The sequence below is a fragment of the Rhinoraja longicauda genome, chromosome 24, assembly GCF_053455715.1.
Source record: "Rhinoraja longicauda isolate Sanriku21f chromosome 24, sRhiLon1.1, whole genome shotgun sequence".
In the NCBI taxonomy this organism is placed as follows: Eukaryota; Metazoa; Chordata; class Chondrichthyes; order Rajiformes; family Arhynchobatidae; genus Rhinoraja; species Rhinoraja longicauda.
Genome location: NC_135976.1, coordinates 19,042,081 through 19,059,504, shown reverse-complemented (window position 1 = coordinate 19,059,504; position 17,424 = coordinate 19,042,081). Strand labels below are relative to the sequence as shown.

Sequence of the window (17,424 nt, the reverse complement as noted above, 5' to 3'; positions counted from 1 at the left end):
CTTCACACAAGGAGGAGAGTTGCCGCGGGCGGAGGGAGGGAGGGGAAGCATTGACCATGGACCGGCCGGGACAGTGGGGGCGCCGGGAGAGCGGGGCGCGGCGGCGACAGGAGTGAGGAGCCGGGCTGGGCTGGGACGGGCTGGGCTGGGCTGGGGTGAGCTGGGACGGGCTGGGCTGGGGGTGAGCTGGACTGGACTGGGCTGGGCTGGGGTGGATGGGGCAGGGGCGATGCGTTGACCGAGCGATGGAGGTTTGTGCGTTGCGCTGGGCGCTGCTGACCTGCCTACTCGCCCGGCCGCCTGTGTCGGAGGGCTTCACCCTGCACCTTCCCGAGGGCTCGGATGCCGGCACCTTGGTCCTGGAGCTGGCCGCTGCTCGGGGCTGTGAGCTGCGCCGTCTCTGGGCGCCCGCGGCCGTCAGGAGTTACCTGGAGCCGGGCTGGAGGTCGGGCACGGTGCGCCTGTCCCGCCGCCTGCGTTGTGCCGCTCTGCCCACCAACCCGTTCACCCTGCGCCTGAACGCCCGCTGCCAAAGCCGCCGCCGCCAAAGCCGGGGCTCCGGACTGTCCGTCAGCAACATCTCCATCCGCAGCGACATCCATGTGCACGGTCGCCACTGCATCGCCAAACGCCGGCGCCGCCGAGGCGCAGACCTGGAGATCGTGTCTCTCCACACCTCACCCTGCCTCGCCGCCGGACAAACCCTCCTCACCCTCTGGGACCTGTTCCCCACCGCCCTCGCCCCCTGCCCGCCCTGGCACTGCCAACTGGGAGGTGGTCGCCTGGTGCTGTCGTGGGAAGGGGAGCTGCGGACCCGGGAGAAGGTTTGCCTGTCGAGGACAGAGAGTATCCGGACGCAGGTCATCTGCCCCAACAAGTGTGGAGCCGCGGCCAATGTCACCATCGAGCTGCGAGCCGCTGGGGGGTCCACCAGGAGAGGTTCTGCCAAGCCCCTGACCTCGGGCCAGGACGGTGGGGCGGCCCGGAGATGGAAGAGGGGCGCCAACGTGGGCCCCCAGTTCCAGCCTCCCATCTACCAGGTGTCGGTGCCGGAGAACATGGACCCGGGGGCCAGGGTGGTGACGGTGAGGGCGGTGGACCCGGACCAGGGCGAGTCCGGCAGGTTGGACTACTCCATGGACGCCCTGTTCGACAGCAGATCCAACAACCTGTTCGTCATGGAGACGGCCACGGGAGCGGTGACCACGACCCAGAGCCTGGACCGGGAGACCAAGGACACCCATGTGTTCAAGCTGATGGCCGTGGACCACGGCAGCCCCAGGCGGACGGCGATGGCCACCCTCACGGTCACCGTCAGCGACGCCAACGACCACGACCCGCTGTTTGAGCAGCAGGAATACAAGGAGAGTGTGAGGGAGAACCTGGAGATCGGCTACGAGGTGTTGACAGTGAGGGCCACAGATGGGGACGCGCCTCCCAATGCCAACATCTTGTACCAGATCCTCAACGGCCAGGGGCACAACGAGGTGTTCGAGATCGACCCCAGGTCGGGGGTGATGAGGACGAGGGGGCCGGTGGACAGGGAGGAGGTGGAGTACTACCAGCTGTTGGTGGAGGCCAATGACCAAGGCAGGAACCCTGGTCCTCGCAGTTCCACCGCCACCGTCCACATCACGGTGGAAGACGACAACGACAACACCCCGCAGTTCAGCGAGAAGAGGTACGTGGTCCAGGTGCCGGAGGATGTGGCCCCCAACACGCAGGTGGTGCAGATCAAGGCCTCGGACCGAGACAGGGGCAACAACGCGGTGGTGCACTACAGCATCATGAGCGGCAACACCAGGGGCCAGTTCTACATGGACGCGCACAGCGGCAACATGGACGTGGTCAGCCACCTGGACTACGAGATGAACAGAGAGTACACGCTGAGGATCAGGGCGCAGGATGGCGGCAGACCCCCCCTGTCCAACATCACCGGCATGGTGACCGTGCTGGTGGTGGATGTCAACGACAACGCCCCCATGTTTGTCAGCACCCCGTTCCAGTCCACCGTCCTGGAGAACGTGCCCATAGGTTACTCCATCATCCACGTCCAGGCCATCGACGCCGACTCGGGCAACAACTCTAGGCTGGAGTACCGTCTGACCCACACCGCCCCGGACACCCCCTTCACAATCAACAGCAACACCGGCTGGCTGGTGGTCGGCTCGGAGCTGGACAGGGAGGCGACGGACTATTACCGGTTCGGCGTGGAGGCGAGGGACCAGGGCTACCCGCCAATGTCGTCCACTGCCAGCATCAGCATCACGGTGCTGGACATCAACGACAACAACCCCGAGTTCACCCAGCCGCTGTACCAGGTCAGACTGAACGAGGACGCGGCCGTGGGCTCCAGCGTGGTGACCGTCTCCGCCATCGACAGGGACGTGAACAGTTTGGTCACCTACCAGATCTCCAGCGGCAACACCAGGAACCGCTTCTCCATCACCAGCCAGAGTGGAGGCGGTCTAATAACTCTGGCCCTGCCCCTGGATTACAAACTGGAGCGACAGTTCATACTTACCGTGACCGCCAGCGACGGGACGCGATTGGACACCGTGAAGGTCTTCATTAATGTCACCGATGCCAACACGCACAGGCCGGTGTTTCAGAGTTCCCATTACACCGTCAACATCAACGAGGACAGGCCTGTTGGCACCACCGTGGTGATTATAAGCGCAACCGACGAAGACACGGGTGAGAATGCTAGGATTACCTACTTCATGGAGGATAGTATCCCTCAGTTTAAGATTGAACCTGATTTGGGGGCAGTCACAACACTAATGGACCTGGACTATGAAGACCAGGTTTCCTACACTTTGGCCGTCACTGCAAAAGACAATGGGATCCCGCAGAAGTCTGACACCACCTACCTTGAGATCCTGGTGAACGATGTGAACGACAATGCTCCTCAGTTCCTGAGGGACCATTACCAGGGGTCCATTTATGAAGATGTCCCCACGTTCACCAGTGTCCTCCAGGTGTCTGCCACCGACCGCGACTCTGGGTTGAACGGCCGGGTGTTTTACACCTTCCAAGGTGGAGATGATGGGGACGGAGACTTCATCATTGAGACCACCTCTGGGATTGTCCGCACACTCCGTCGACTCGACAGGGAGAACGTTCAGCTCTACCACCTGAAGGCCTTTGCAGTGGATAAAGGAGTCCCGGCGATGAGGACGCCCATCAATGTCCAGGTCATGGTGATGGACGTTAACGACAACCCGCCCGTGTTTGAGAAGGACGAGTTTGACATCTTTGTGGATGAGAACAGCCCCATTGGGCTTGTGGTGACCCGGATCACTGCCACCGACCCGGATGAAGGCACCAATGCACAAATCATGTACCAGATTGTGGAGGGGAATATCCCTGAGGTGTTCCAGCTGGATATCTTCTCTGGAGAGTTGACTGCGCTTATGGATTTGGATTATGAAACTAAATCGGAGTACGTCATTGTGGTCCAGGCCACGTCCGCACCCCTGGTCAGCAGAGCCACCATTCATCTCTGTCTCCTGGATAAAAATGACAATGTCCCTGTGCTGAAGAACTTTGAGATCATTTTCAACAACTATGTCACGAACAAATCCAGTAGTTTTCCCTCTGGGATCATCGGCAGGATCCCAGCCCATGACCCAGATGTCTCTGACAGTCTGTATTACAGCTTTGACCATGGGAATGAATTAAACCTGGTCCTTCTCAATCAAACGACAGGGGAGCTCAGCTTGAGTCACGCTCTGGACAACAACAGGCCACTTGAAGCCACTATGAGAGTTTCTGTGTCTGGTAAGGTGATTTGGAGTTTATCTTTTGTTTATCCTGGGTCAGGATTATAGCCTGGATTTGCAAACGCCTGTTACAGATAACAAGCAAAAAAGAGAGCGGAGAGAAGTTTAAGTTTAGGTTTATCGCTGTCAGGTGTACGGAGGTACAGTGAATAGCTTTGTTTTGCATGCCATCCAAATAGATCAGATATGCTGTATGTAAATACAATCACCTCAAAGTACAATAGGTGGAGCAAAGGGGAATGTACAGAGTGCAGAATATAGTTCTTAGCAATGTAGTGCAATCAGTTCCAGAGGCAAAGTATCACATCTGCGATGGGGTTGATGTGAATCGGACAGTACCCTAGCTTATGGAAGAACTGTTTGGAAGCCTGATAATAGAGGGGAAGAAGCTGTTCCTGAGCAAACAGGGTTTGGTACCTTCTTGCTTTCCATTGCTTTGGATGATTATAAATGAGTAAAGCCTTTGGTCCAACACTTTGCATCGCAGAGAGAGTGCTGCAGATCTCGTCCCCATTTCAGTACATTAATGAATGTATATTTTTGCAAAGATACAAATGCCATTATTGTTAAAGCCAGCCGTTGTTGAGATACATAATTGTCAATGTTGTTGGATTTTATAGCACCTTTACCATAAAAGTAACAACTCACCATTCCTTACTGTGTGCAGAGTATCTTAAAAAATTGCAGTAGATTTTCATTTGTAACTTTAAGTGGATATAAACTTTACAGTAACTTATTTTTTTGTATAAATGTTTTTGTTTAAGTTTTACATTCTATTAAAGCCATCAATATCTGGATGGCTTTTGTATTGTTGACTATTTTTGTGTGATTATTATAATTTATTTCAAATGGTGCAATATAGGTTCTTCACATCGAAACTGATGTAGTTTAATTAAACGTTTTAAGTTATTGATCAGGTTCTACATAGTTTATTCTGTTTTGAGCAGCACTTCTTGAATTCAGGCAAGCGATAGAAAGGAGTTAGTTTGATGTTCTTTGTATTAATTAATCCTTTGCCTAAGGGAGGAAACGCTTGAGTCTACTTGCTGTTGAAATAAGTTGGAGAAAACTTGATGGCAATCCGATCTAAAAAAAATAAGCCTTGACAAACTCCTAGATTTTGTGGGTTACATTTTGGAGAACTGTAAAAGGATAACACTTGTGATAAAATACATGTTTTGCATTTTTGAACAGTTAAAGACTACACGGTATTACAATAATACCGTGTAGATATGAGAGCAGAACCTTTAATATTGACAAAATCAGTTTCCTGTATTTGGTGCATTTGATATGATACGAGTTCAATTTTTATCTCTTTACATTTATCAGAGTATTAACCCGAGTACTCTGGTCTCATTAGTATTTGCCGGCACATACTCCAAGTTATTTTCTCCAAGCATTTCAGAGAGGTAGTGTCTCTATGTGGACTTTGCTCAGTCTGACTTGTACTACTTAAAAATTATGCAAGAATGTACTTTATCCTTCCAAGCATGAGTTGTTATGAAGATTATATACAAAATCATGAGACAAATAGATTGGGTAAATGCACAAGAGTCTCTTGCCCAGAGTTGTGGAATCTAGAATCAGAGACATAGGTTTAAGGTGAGGGGGGAAAGATTTAATAGGAACCTGAGGGGTAACTTTTTTACACAAAAGTTGGTGGGTGTATGGAACAAGCTGCCGGAGAAGATAGTTGAGGCAGGTACTATCGCGACTCCTAAGTAACATTTAGACAGGTGTCTAGGCAGGATAGGTGTAGAGGGATACGGGCCAAATGCAGGTGGATGGGACTAGTGTAGATGGGACATGTTGGGCTGCTGGGCCTGTTTCCATGCTGTATATGATTCTATCTGTGATTCTAGCTGTATGACACGGGTAGATTACACTGGCAAAGATCAGCCAGAGTGAGATGAGGAATCTGTCACAAAGGCTGACTGGAGATTTAATGTATACTGGCATTCATAAGTCACAAGAATGGAAATAAAGTATTTATCAATTCATTATAAAAATACTGTCAGATTTTATTTCAATTGAGTGGTTAGCAATATCGATAAAAGCACGCAGGTTACGGGGAGAACGTACAAACTCCGTACAGACAGCATCTGTAGTCAGGATCGAATCCGGGTCTCTGGAGCTGTAAGGCAGTAGCTCGACCGATACGCCACCGTGCCACCCTTCTTCAGACTGAGAGTTAGGGGAGAGGTGGTCATAGAGATATGGAAGGGTAAGGTGTGAAAACAAGAGAGTTGCATTTTGTCTGAAGAAGGGTCTTGACCCGAAACGTCACCCAATCCTTCTCGCCAGAGATCCTTGGTGTTACCCCAGCATTTTGTGTCTATCTCGAGTTTGTGATTGATTACCGTGTTATGAATGGATTAAATGTTAGTCTTTGTAATTTGTTTAACAATTGTTGATGACCATTTGTGAGGATGTTGTCATAAATTGTTCATCCATATTTTGGCTCTTGGTTTTGTTGAGCCTTTCACGGAAATAATGGACTGTGACTTATCCTTAATGATTGACAGTCCATTGCATTTGTGCAATTAAACAGATGGCGAGCATTAATTTAAAACTGCATTTGTTTAAATTAATTCCAGTTCATTTAAAAGCTAAAATTGATTTTATTTTTCCCTCTTGGTAAAATTTGGGCAAGTGCAGGAGAACTGAGGGTTTGGGAAAGAAAGTATCAAGGTGAATAATTTGATATATCTCAGACAGTAAAACTGATCCTATAATTAAGTATGATATCATGTCTTATTCAGTCAGACCAATTACTGTAATACCATCTTGTATCATTGATTTGTAAAGCAATCAACTTAGAAGCTGGGTATCACCCTGCACATTAAACATGATGATTCCGTCAATATATAAGGGATGTGGGAAATAAAGCTTGTTACATTAAAATCATCAAATCATATATTTGCTCTTGTTGCTAATGGTTCCATTAATCCCACATCTCTACTTGGTTAGAATTTGTCGTAATTTTAAATTCTAGTTTAGCTTGGAGATACAGGCCCTTCAGCCCACTGAGCCCACCAACTGGTGATCACCCAGTACACTGGCACTATCCTACACACTAGGGGACAATTAATAAATTTTACAGAAGCCAATTAGCCTATAAACCTGCGTGTCATTGGAGTGTGGGAGGAAACCGGAGCACCTGGAGAAAACCCACCTGGTCACAGAGAGAACGTACAAACTCTGTACAGGCAGAACTCTTAGTCAGGATCGAACCTGGGTCTCTGACACTGTAGGGCAGCAGCTCTACATGTTGTGCCACCATGCTGCCCTAATTATGCAACAATCCTACTCTGTCTGGAAATATGGCATGTTGATTTAAAGATTACCGAGGAACTACTCTGGTCATTTAATTATTTCCATGGCTAGTAATTGCGTCAGCAGAATAAGAAGTCCATGTCATAAACCGTGTCACAGCCTTAGATAACATTTAAGACTTTTGCTGGCTTTTCAGTGCAAAGTTGGGACAAGCTATGTACATCAACAATTTCTGAAATATTATATTGTAAGCTAATGGTACAATATATATATTTTTTAATTGAACTGCAAAAATGCTGAATGTCTCTATTTGAATTAGTAGAAAAGATAAACAAGAACGAGAAAGGGTATCATTGCCTTAGTTAATAAGCTTAACTTGTTCCTGCATTTATCAATGGGAAATGTTTAAAGATCTATTAGGGCCAAGCTGAGTGTTAACGTTTGAACAAAATATAAACTGTAATTTAATTAAAATAGTAATGAAAAAAAATTGTAGAATAAAGAAGTGATTATTGGAATACAGAGGGTGATTAGAAACTGCAGAATTGTTTAGTATTTTAATGTAATGCACAAGGCATATCCTAATAGTCATGTTTCACCTAATTAGGAGTGAAAAGAATTGGACGAGGATTTTCGGAATTTCCAAAGTCTGATGTAAAGAGCATGTGCTGTTATTCAAATTAATCTGCATATAACTTGATAAAGGACCAGAAAACTCACTCTCACTGCAAAAATCCTTCCTACTCAAATTTAACTTGCCCTTTGTTTTCAATCATGTTGTTGGATGGGACATGTTTTATGTCGTTGGTGGAACAAGTGTATTCTCAGGGGTAAGCCGATAACTGCCAATGGGTTCCTGGCATCCATCCAGTGGCTAGCAGTGGAGATACTGCCGAAAGCTATAGATAAATCTGCTGGACAAACAAGAGAGCAAAATGTAAGATCAAACCAAGTTTCAAGCAATTTCAGTGTAACGTGTTCAACTGTCTTTGGTTCCACGATACAAACAGTACAGTTGTGTTTTTGTGGTGTAAACTTTTTTGTGGTTTAATTTTAAATGCTTGATGGTTTCATTTATTGTCATTAATTATTTTGCAACCATGCATCTATTATACTTTTCTCTTAAAGCTTTTGATCTGAGAGCAATAAATTCTTCCTTTCTATGGAAACACTTAAGATGTTGCCACATAATGAGGGAAACAACATTCTGTGCACTCACGGATCTTTTCACTGTCAAACTTTTCACTTTTTTTAGTTTGGTTTTATTATTGTCACGTGTACCGAGGGACAGTGCAAAGCTTTTTTTGTTGCGTGCTATCTAGTCGGCGAAAAGACTAAACGTGATTACAATCAAGCCGTGTACAGACACAGGATAAGGGGAACAATGTTCAGTGCAAGGTGAAGTCTGATTAAAGATAGTCCAAGGGTCTCCAATGAAGTAGATGGGCGGCCAGGACCGCTCTCTAGTTGGAGATAAGACGGCTCAGTTGTCTAGCTGGGAAGAAACTGTCCCTGAATCTGGAACACGTGGCAATAATAATAGACCTAAACCTAAAACCCATCACTGATAACGCGACTGAGTTTTAAATATGCCGTAAAACTAGTCTAGGTTACAATCTCTGCTATCTGCATTTGAATAATCTCGACTATCAGCATTGACTCTCTTTTGCAGTGTAACAGTCTTGATTTACTGATATGAATGTTGTTGAGGGACAGTCCCAGAATTGCCACGATACTTGGACAATAAGCGAAGAGCTTCGGCCAGGCTGTGTCTGGGTTGTGGGCAGCAGCTGTGTTCGGATCCTGTCGATTGGAAACCAGTTTGCCTCTTGCGTGGAGCACCTGCTGGGGGGATCTTTGACACAACGGGACGCTTGTCAGCTGTTCACTGTTGTTTCACGGGCAGGCAGGCTGACGACTGAATTGGCAGATGAGTCTCCGAGAAGAGATCAATGAAGCCTCGTTGCGGGATGATTGGCAGTAATTGTCCCTTTTCCCTTTTGTCCCAGAGTGTGAATGCCATTTTGTACTCCTCTATTCTGCTGATTATAGCTGACAAGATGAGCTCATTGTATCAAGTTGATGGTTAAGGTTTCAGGGACAAGGGAATAATGAGCAATTGTTGGATTGCATTTATACCGGAGAATGGATTTAGCAACTTGTCATGTTGAGCTGTATCTCTGTGTTTAGATTTTTAAAAAAAAGTTAACGTTGTAGTAAACTTTGGAAAGGGTGCAGAGAAGTTTGACCAGAATGATGCTTGGATTAAGGGGTATTAGCTACAGGGAGAGGTTGGACAGATTTGTATTGTTTTCTCTGGAACGCAGGAGGTTGATGGGAAACCAAATGAAAGTTCATAAAGTTATGAAAGGCATAGATAGGGTAAACTTTTTCCCAGGATGCAAATATCAAAGACTAGAGGGCATGGCTTTAAGATGAGATGGGCAAAGATTAAAGGAGATGTGCGGGGGAAATGTTTTTACACAGAAGGTGATAAGTGCCCGGAAAGTTCTGTCGGGGGTGTTGGTGGAGGCAGATATAATAGTGGCATCAAGGAGACTCTTGGATAGGCACACAGGTAAGGAGGGATATGGATTTTGCACAGGCATTGATGAGTTGGTCTTGGCATCATGTTTGACACAGCTGTTGTGGGCCAAAGGGCCTGTTTCTGTGATGTGAGTTAATGTATATCATTTGAAAAGAGAACTTTGAATTTGTCTTCGGGGGAATAGTTCAAGCAAGGAATGTGAAGAGTTTGAAAAGTATAATCATTAATAGAGTGGAAATTACAAAGTGCCCAGCACTTTCAAAAGTTGATAAGTAACCAGCTCTGGATAATATGTATCTCAGGCTCGTAAAGGAAGCAAGCGCAGAGGTAAGACTTTCTGAGTAACAACTTCCAAAATAGTTTGTCGGCAGGTACAGACAAGACTGAATCACTTTGCTCTTGTACAGGGGATTTCTCTGATTCTCAAAAACTACTAATGTTTTTAACAAGTACAGTAAATGGTGGAACCATTAAGATCCACACTTGTCAGACAGCACCTGTAGTCGGGATGGTGCCTGGGTCTCTGGAGCTGTGAGGTAGCAACTCTACCGCTGCTCCCCAAAATCCACACATTTTTTATTTTAAATCACTGTTAAGATTTGGAGAAGTGAGACCACTGATGCTGAAATCCTGAGCAAAATACAAAGTGCTGGCGGAAATCGATGGGTCAGGCAGCACCTGTGGAGGAAATGTCATAAGGAATAGGAATAGAATTAGGCCATTCGGCCCAGCAAGTCTACTCCGCCGTTCAATCATGGCTGATCTATCTCTCCCTCCTAACCCCATTCTCCTGCCTTCTCCCCATAACCTCTGACACCTGTACTAATCAAGAATCTCTCTATCTCCGCCTTAAAAATATCCACTGTGGAATGGACAGGCGACGTTTCGGGTTGGGACCCTTCTTTGTACTGATCAGTTTAAGTTCAGTCCATTCCCTCCACCGCTACTGCCTGACCCACTGGATTATCTCCAGCACTTAGTTCTTTGTCATTGGTGCCGGCTGTTTGTTCCGTACCTTTTCATACCTCTAGTTTTCCTCTCATCAACTCTCAGTCTAAAGAAGGGTCTCGACCCGAAACGTCACCTATTTCATTTCTCCAGAGATGCTGCCTGACCCGCCGAGTTACTTTAGCATTTTATGTCTATCTTTGGTGTAAACCAGCGTCTGCAGTTCCTTCCTACACATTTGTTTTTTGCTGTTAAGATTTGTTTAATTGAACCTGAACTACAAAATAGCTTCCTAGCAATCATTATCAAAAGAAGTTGATATCAAGTTACCGGATCTTAGATGTTATGGAGCACATTGAAAGCGCAGGGTGTGGTGAGTGTTCAGGGAGGGACTAACAGCTGAAACTTTGATCATTAATTCTGTAGTAAAGAAAGAAAATCAAGCAGGACTCAGGGGGTCACAGTGGTGCAACGGTAGAGCTGCTGCCTCCCTGCGCCAGAGACTCTGATTCGATCCTGACTATACTTGTTGCCTGTATGGATTCTATACGCTCTCTCTGTGACTGCGTGGGTTTTCTTCAGGTGCTCCAGTGTCCTCCCACACTTCAAAGACACATAGGCCTATAGGTTATTTGGCTTTGGTGAGATTGTAAATTATCCCTTGTGTTGGATAGTGTTTGTGTACGGGGTGATCGCTGATCAGCACGGACTAGGTGGGCCCAACGGCCTGTTTCCACGTTGTATCTCTGAAGGCTAAAGACTCAATACCACGTTCTGGGGAGTGCTGGATCATGACGGACAGATGCAAGTGCAATTGTTTAACCGGTAGCTACAAAAAGCAGGCAACATGTCAACGCTGATCAAATCTGCAAACTCCAAGGGTAGCACAAATATATATTTGGAACTTATCAGTGAATGCATCAAAGTACGAAACACTGAAGACCAAGGTGCTCAGATTATATCTCAACACAACATGGCTTTGTTTCATTTTGGAACCAAATCAAAAGAAAAATGTTCACAGATTTACTGATTATGTTTAACGCTGTATCTGCAATTAATCTTTTGCCAACTGCAGAAATATAATTAGAAACATAGAAAAATAGGTGCAGGAGTAGGCCATTCGGCCCTTTGAGCCAGCTCTGCCATTCAATATGATCGTGGCTGATCATCCAAAATCAGTACCCCGTTCTGGCTTTTCCCCAAATCCCTTGATTCCCTTAGCCCTAGGAGATAAATCTAACTATCTTGAAAACATCCAGTGAATTGGCCTCCGTGGCCTTCTGTGGCAGAGAATTCCACAGATTCACAACTCTCTGGGTGAAAAAGGTTTTCCTCATCTCAGGAATAAATGGCCTACCCCTTATTCTAAAACTGTGACCCCTGGTTCTGGACTCCCCCAACATCGGGAACATTTTTCCTGCATCTACCCTGTTCAATCCTCTAAGAATTTTATATGTTTCTATAAGATCCCCTCTCATCCTTCTAAATTCCAGCGAATTCAAGCCTAATTAACCCATTCTTTCATCATATGTCAGTCCTGCCATCCCGGGAATTAACCTGGTAAACCAACGCTGCACTCCCTCAATAACAATAATATCCTTCCTCAAATTAGGAGAACAAAATTGCACACAATACTCCAGGTGCGGTCTCACCTGGGCCATGTACAACTGCAGTAGGACCTCCTTGCTCCTAAACTCAAATCCTCTCGCAATGAAGGCCGACATGCTATTAGCTTTCTTCACTGTCTGCTGTACATGCATGCTTTCTTTCAGTGACTGATGTACAAGCACACCCAGGTCTTGTTGCACCTCCTCTTTTCCTAATCTGACACCATTCAGATAATAATCTGCCTTCCTGTTCTAGCCACCAAAGTGGATAACCTCGCATTCATCCACATTATACTGCATCTGCCATGCACCTGCCCACTCACCCAACTGATCTAAGTCACCTTGCAGCCTCATAGCATCCTCATCGCAGCTCACACTGCCACCCAGCTTTGTGTCATCTGCAAAACGTGGAGATGTCACATTTAATTCCCTCATCTAAATCGTTAATATGTATGGTAAATAACTGGGATCCCAGCACCGAGCCTTGCAGCACCCCACTATTCACTGCCTGCCATTCTGAAAAGGTCGTGTTAATTCTTATTCTTTGCTTCCTGTCTGCCAATCAGCTCCCTATCCATGTCAATACCCTACCCCCAATATCACGTGCTCTAATTTTGCACACTAATCTCTTATGTGGGAACCTGTCACAGGCTTTTTGAAAGTCCAGATACACCACATCCACAGGCTCTGCCTTATCCATTCTACTTGTTACATCCTCAACAAATTCCAGAAGATTAGTCACGCATGATTTCCCCTTCATAACTCCATGCGAACTTTGACAGATCCTATTACTGCTTTCCAAATGCGCTGTTATAACATCTTTAATAATCGACTCAAGCATCTTCCCCACTACCGATGTAAGGCTAACTGGTCTATCATTCCCTATTTTTCCCTCTCCCTCCTTTCTTAAAAAGTGGAGTTACATTGGCTACCCTCCAGCCCACAGGAACTGATCCAGAGTCGAGAGAACATTGGAAAATGATCACCAATGCATCCACAATTTCTAGGGCCACCTCCTTGAGTACTCTGGGATGCAGACCATTAGGCCCTGCCTTCAGTCCCAATAGTTTACCTAACACCATTTCCTGACTAATGTGATTCCCTTCAGTTCCTTCCTCCCACTCGATCCTCAGTCCCCTAGTATTTCTGGGAGATTGTTTGTGTCTTCCTTAGGGAAGACAGAACGAAAGTATTTGTTTAACAGTTCTGCCATTTCTTTATTTTCCATTATAAATTCAGCTGTCTCTGGTTGTAAGGGACCTACATTTGTATCCACTATTTTTTTACATATCTTAAAAAGCTTTTAGAGTCTGTTTTTATATTTCCCGCAAGCTTTCTTTCATGCTCTATTTTCCCCCCTCTTAATTAACCCCTTTGTCCTCCTCTGTTGAGTTCTAAATTTCTCCTAGTGCTCCGGTTTGCTACTTCCTCTGGCCAATGTATATGCCTCTTCCTTGGATTTAACACTGTCCTTGATTTCCCTCGTTCCAGCCACAGTTGAGCCTCTTTCCCCGTTTCATATTTTCGCAGACAGCGATGGACAATTTTTGGAGTTCATCCATGCGCTCTTGAAATCTTTGCCATTGCATCTCCATCGCCAACCCTTTAAGTGTAATTTGCCAGTCTATCCGAGCCAATTCCTGTCTCGTACCTTCAAAGTCTCCAAGTTCAGGACCCTAGTCTCTGAATTAACCGTGTCACTCTCCATCCTAATGCAGAGGAGGGGAAAGGAGTAGGGTGACTGAGATGGTGTGTGTTGTGTTTAGGGTGGCGCTGTCGTAGAGTTGCTGCCTTGCGGTGCCAAAGACCCGGGTTCGATCCCGACCACTGGTGTTGTCTGTACGGAGTTTGTACATTCTCCCTGTAATTGCGTGGGTTTTCTCTGGGTGCTCCGGTTTCCTTCCACACTTCAAAGTCGTATAGGTTTGTAGGTTAATTGAATTTGGTAAATTGTAAATTGTCCCCAGTGTGTAGGATAATGCTAGTGTACGGGGTGATCGCGAGTTGGCGTGGACTTGGTGGGCCAAAGGGCCTGTTCCCATGCTGTATCTCTAAAGCCTAAAGTAAAGTGCAGGTTGTGAGGCCTGAACTGGATTGTATAAGGTAAAGACTCAAGGAACTGCAGATGCTGGTTTACAAAAAAAGGTACATTGTTGGAGTAACTCAGCAAGCCTTGCAGCATCTCTGGCGAACATGCGCAGGTGGTATTTCGGGTCAGGACCTGCAACGGAAAATGTAAGCATATTAAATTTAATGATTAAACTTATTGCTTATCTCTGCACACGTGTAGAGATTTTCTCCTGCTGTCATGAGTAAACCTTGCAATATTGTTGTAACAGTCCATTGTATTGTTTTCCATTGACAGTCAAAAGCAAACTTGGGAAGCTCTGTAAAAAGCAGCTGCTGCTTCCATGCATGTGAAATTGTCAATTAACTTACCACAGAATCATGCAGCGTGCAAACCGACCCTTCGGCCCACCTTGCCCACGCCGACCAACATGCCCCATCTACACCAGTCCCACCCGTCTGCGTTTGGCCCATGTCCCTCTAAATCCATGCACCTGTCCAAAGGTTTTTTTGAACATCGTGATAGTGCCTGCGTTACCTCCTCTGGCAGCTCATTCCATATATCCACCATACTTTACGTGAAAAAGTTCCCCCCCCCTCAGGTTCTTATTAAACCTTTCCTCCCTCACCTTAAACCTATATGTCCTCTGGTTCTTGATTCCCCTACCCTGGTTAATAGACTCTGTGCATTCACCCTATCTATTCCCCTCATGATTTTATACACCTCTATAAGATCACCCCTCAACCTCCTGCGCTCCAAGGAATCAAGTCCTCGCCTGCCCAACCTCTCCCTGTAGCTCAAGCCCTCGAGTCCTGGCAACATCCTTGTAAATCATCTCCATGCCCTTTACAGCTTGACAGCATCAGTTCTCAATTAATAACCAGAATTACATTAAAATGTATTTCAATAATAATGAAAGGAGTTTGCAAGGCCAAAATACTCATGTCACATTTCAAACAAAATAAAGCCAAGCTTATGTTAGGATTACGAGAGCGAGGGGTGATAATCAGGAGCTGTGCTGTAGCATTTAAGCAGCTTTATACTAATATTTAGCTTGGGTAGCTTGCAACCCTGTGGTAAGAACACGGAATTCCCTGTGGTAAGAACACGGAATTCTCTAATTTGAAGTAACGTCTACGTGTCTCTCCTCCCTCCATTGCTCCTTCTTCCAACCTGGTCGTTTTACCAGTTCCACGGTTCTCTTCGTTGTATTCCTCGCGATCGCATCTTCCCAAGCCAACAATGGACCTACCAGGCACCGCCCTGCCCAAGACATTTCTGGCTGGTCCTGATTGTTCCTGGTCTTTTCTCGCCTCCAGCTCTGAGCTCTCCCACCCCCAACTTTCAGCCTGAAGAAGGGTTCCGGCCCGAAACGTCTCCCATCCTTTTTCTCCAGAGATGCTGCCTGACCCACTGAGCTACCTAAGCATTTTGAGTCTATCTTTCTTGTACCAATGTGTAGGAAAATAACTACAGGTGCTGGTACAAATCGAAGGTATCACAAAATGCTGGAGTAACTCAGCAGGTCAAGCAGCATCTAGGAGAGAGGGAATGGGTGGAGTTTCGGGTCGAGACCCTTCTTCGGACAGAAAGGTCTCGACCCAAAACATCATCCATTCCCTCTCTCCTAGATGCTGCCTGACCTGCTGAGTTACTCCAGTGTTTTGTGATACTTTCTTATACTAATGATGCCTTGTTGTGGGGCAGGCCAGTGCAAAGGTTGGGCATTGTGACGGGTCTGGAACTGTGCACGAACTGTGCAAATGCACCCAGACGATGCCTCGGGTACCAGCTGCGCTGAACAAGAGTAGACGTGTTTGATTGATCCATTGGGGTCTGGCAGCACCATTACTGCTGACCCTGACAATTGTCAAACATCACCAGGGCACCCTCTCTTTAATGCTGACTCTTTCTTTCTTAACTATTTTAGAATCAGAATTAAGATGTGAATAATCTTTGTGCAGGAAAATCTTTACTGCATTGCGAAGTAATTAACAGTTTGAGTCCGATTGCTGCAAATCAAGAGAGGACTAGATCGGGTGTACACACGGTCTCGTGCCCAGAGTAGGGGAATGAAGAACTAGAGGGCATAGTTTTAAGGTGGAGGTGGAGGGGGGGGGGGGGGGGGGGGGAGAACATTTAATAGGAGCCTGAGGGTTAACTTTTTTTCATGTTTGGTGTAAGGAATGAGCTGATGGAGGAGGTAGTTGAGGCAAGTACTATCGCAATGTTTAAGAAAGGTTTAGACGGGTACATGGATAGGATAGGTTGAGAGGGATATGTGTCAAGCGCAGGCAGGTGGGACTAGTGTAGATGGGGCGTGTTGGTTGGTGTGGGCACGGTGGGTCGAAGGGCCCGTTTCCACGCTGTAGGAGTACTGTGTCAAATCACTTCTGCGCAGTTGAAGTGGAGAGTGAGTTGGGTTTGCCATTCGGATCCCTTTTCACTAGTGTGTTCCGGGTGAGAATTGCACTGAATTTGGCCATGAAACCCTTTTACAGTTTCATTACATGCCAGCACATTCACAGAAAGATTATTTGAAATGGAAAGGGCCCAAGATGAGAACAAGTCTTTGCTTATCAATCTCATTTCATTTCATCAGCCATTCATAGACTGACAGAAATTTACCGCCCAGAACATGGCCTTTCATCTCATTATGTGCAAGTTGACTAAATGTGATACTTCTCCACCCTTTTACGATGTTGTAAACCCCCTGCCGTTCCTCAGTTGAAAGATTTATCCATGACACCGTTCTAATCCTTTTACTTCATAAATCTAGTTTGGTCCTCTCTGCTGAGGGATACTGGCCTTTCCTGTTCATTCTCTTGGGTTTTATAGTTTGATTAAATCTTCTGTCAGTCACCCTGAAAAGAACAATCGCAGCCTTGCTAATCCTTCCTCGTACCTAGTCTATCTCAGTCCTGGAAATGTCGGTATCAATCTTCTCTGTACCTTCCTCTCGAGTCTTATCGCATCCTATATTAGGAATGTACAGACCAAAAATATGAGGAGGAAAAGGGGAGGGAGAAAATACAGATGGAACTGGGGCATGGAGAACAACACATTTGCCCAAGGTGGATGCAAAATGCTGGAGTAATTCCACAGGACAGGCAGCATCTCTGGAGAGAAGGAATGGGTGACGTTTCGGGTCAAGACCCTTCTTCAGGTCCCTTCACATTTGCCTGTTGATTG

At 46.3% G+C, this 17,424-nt stretch overlaps 1 protein-coding gene across 5 annotated transcripts in view; it reads left to right on the top strand.

The window, feature by feature from the left end:
• The first annotated feature begins 230 nt into the window (after positions 1 to 230).
• celsr2 (cadherin, EGF LAG seven-pass G-type receptor 2) overlaps positions 231 to 17,424 on the top strand; it is a 198,603-nt gene continuing 181,409 nt past the window's right edge. For all 5 annotated transcript variants that reach the window (XM_078420733.1, XM_078420736.1, XM_078420735.1 and 2 more), the window contains exon 1: positions 231 to 3,783. In XM_078420733.1, coding sequence (XP_078276859.1) covers positions 246 to 3,783 — 3,538 coding nt within the window. In that variant the 5' untranslated portion in view covers positions 231 to 245. The remainder of the gene's footprint in view (positions 3,784 to 17,424) is intronic.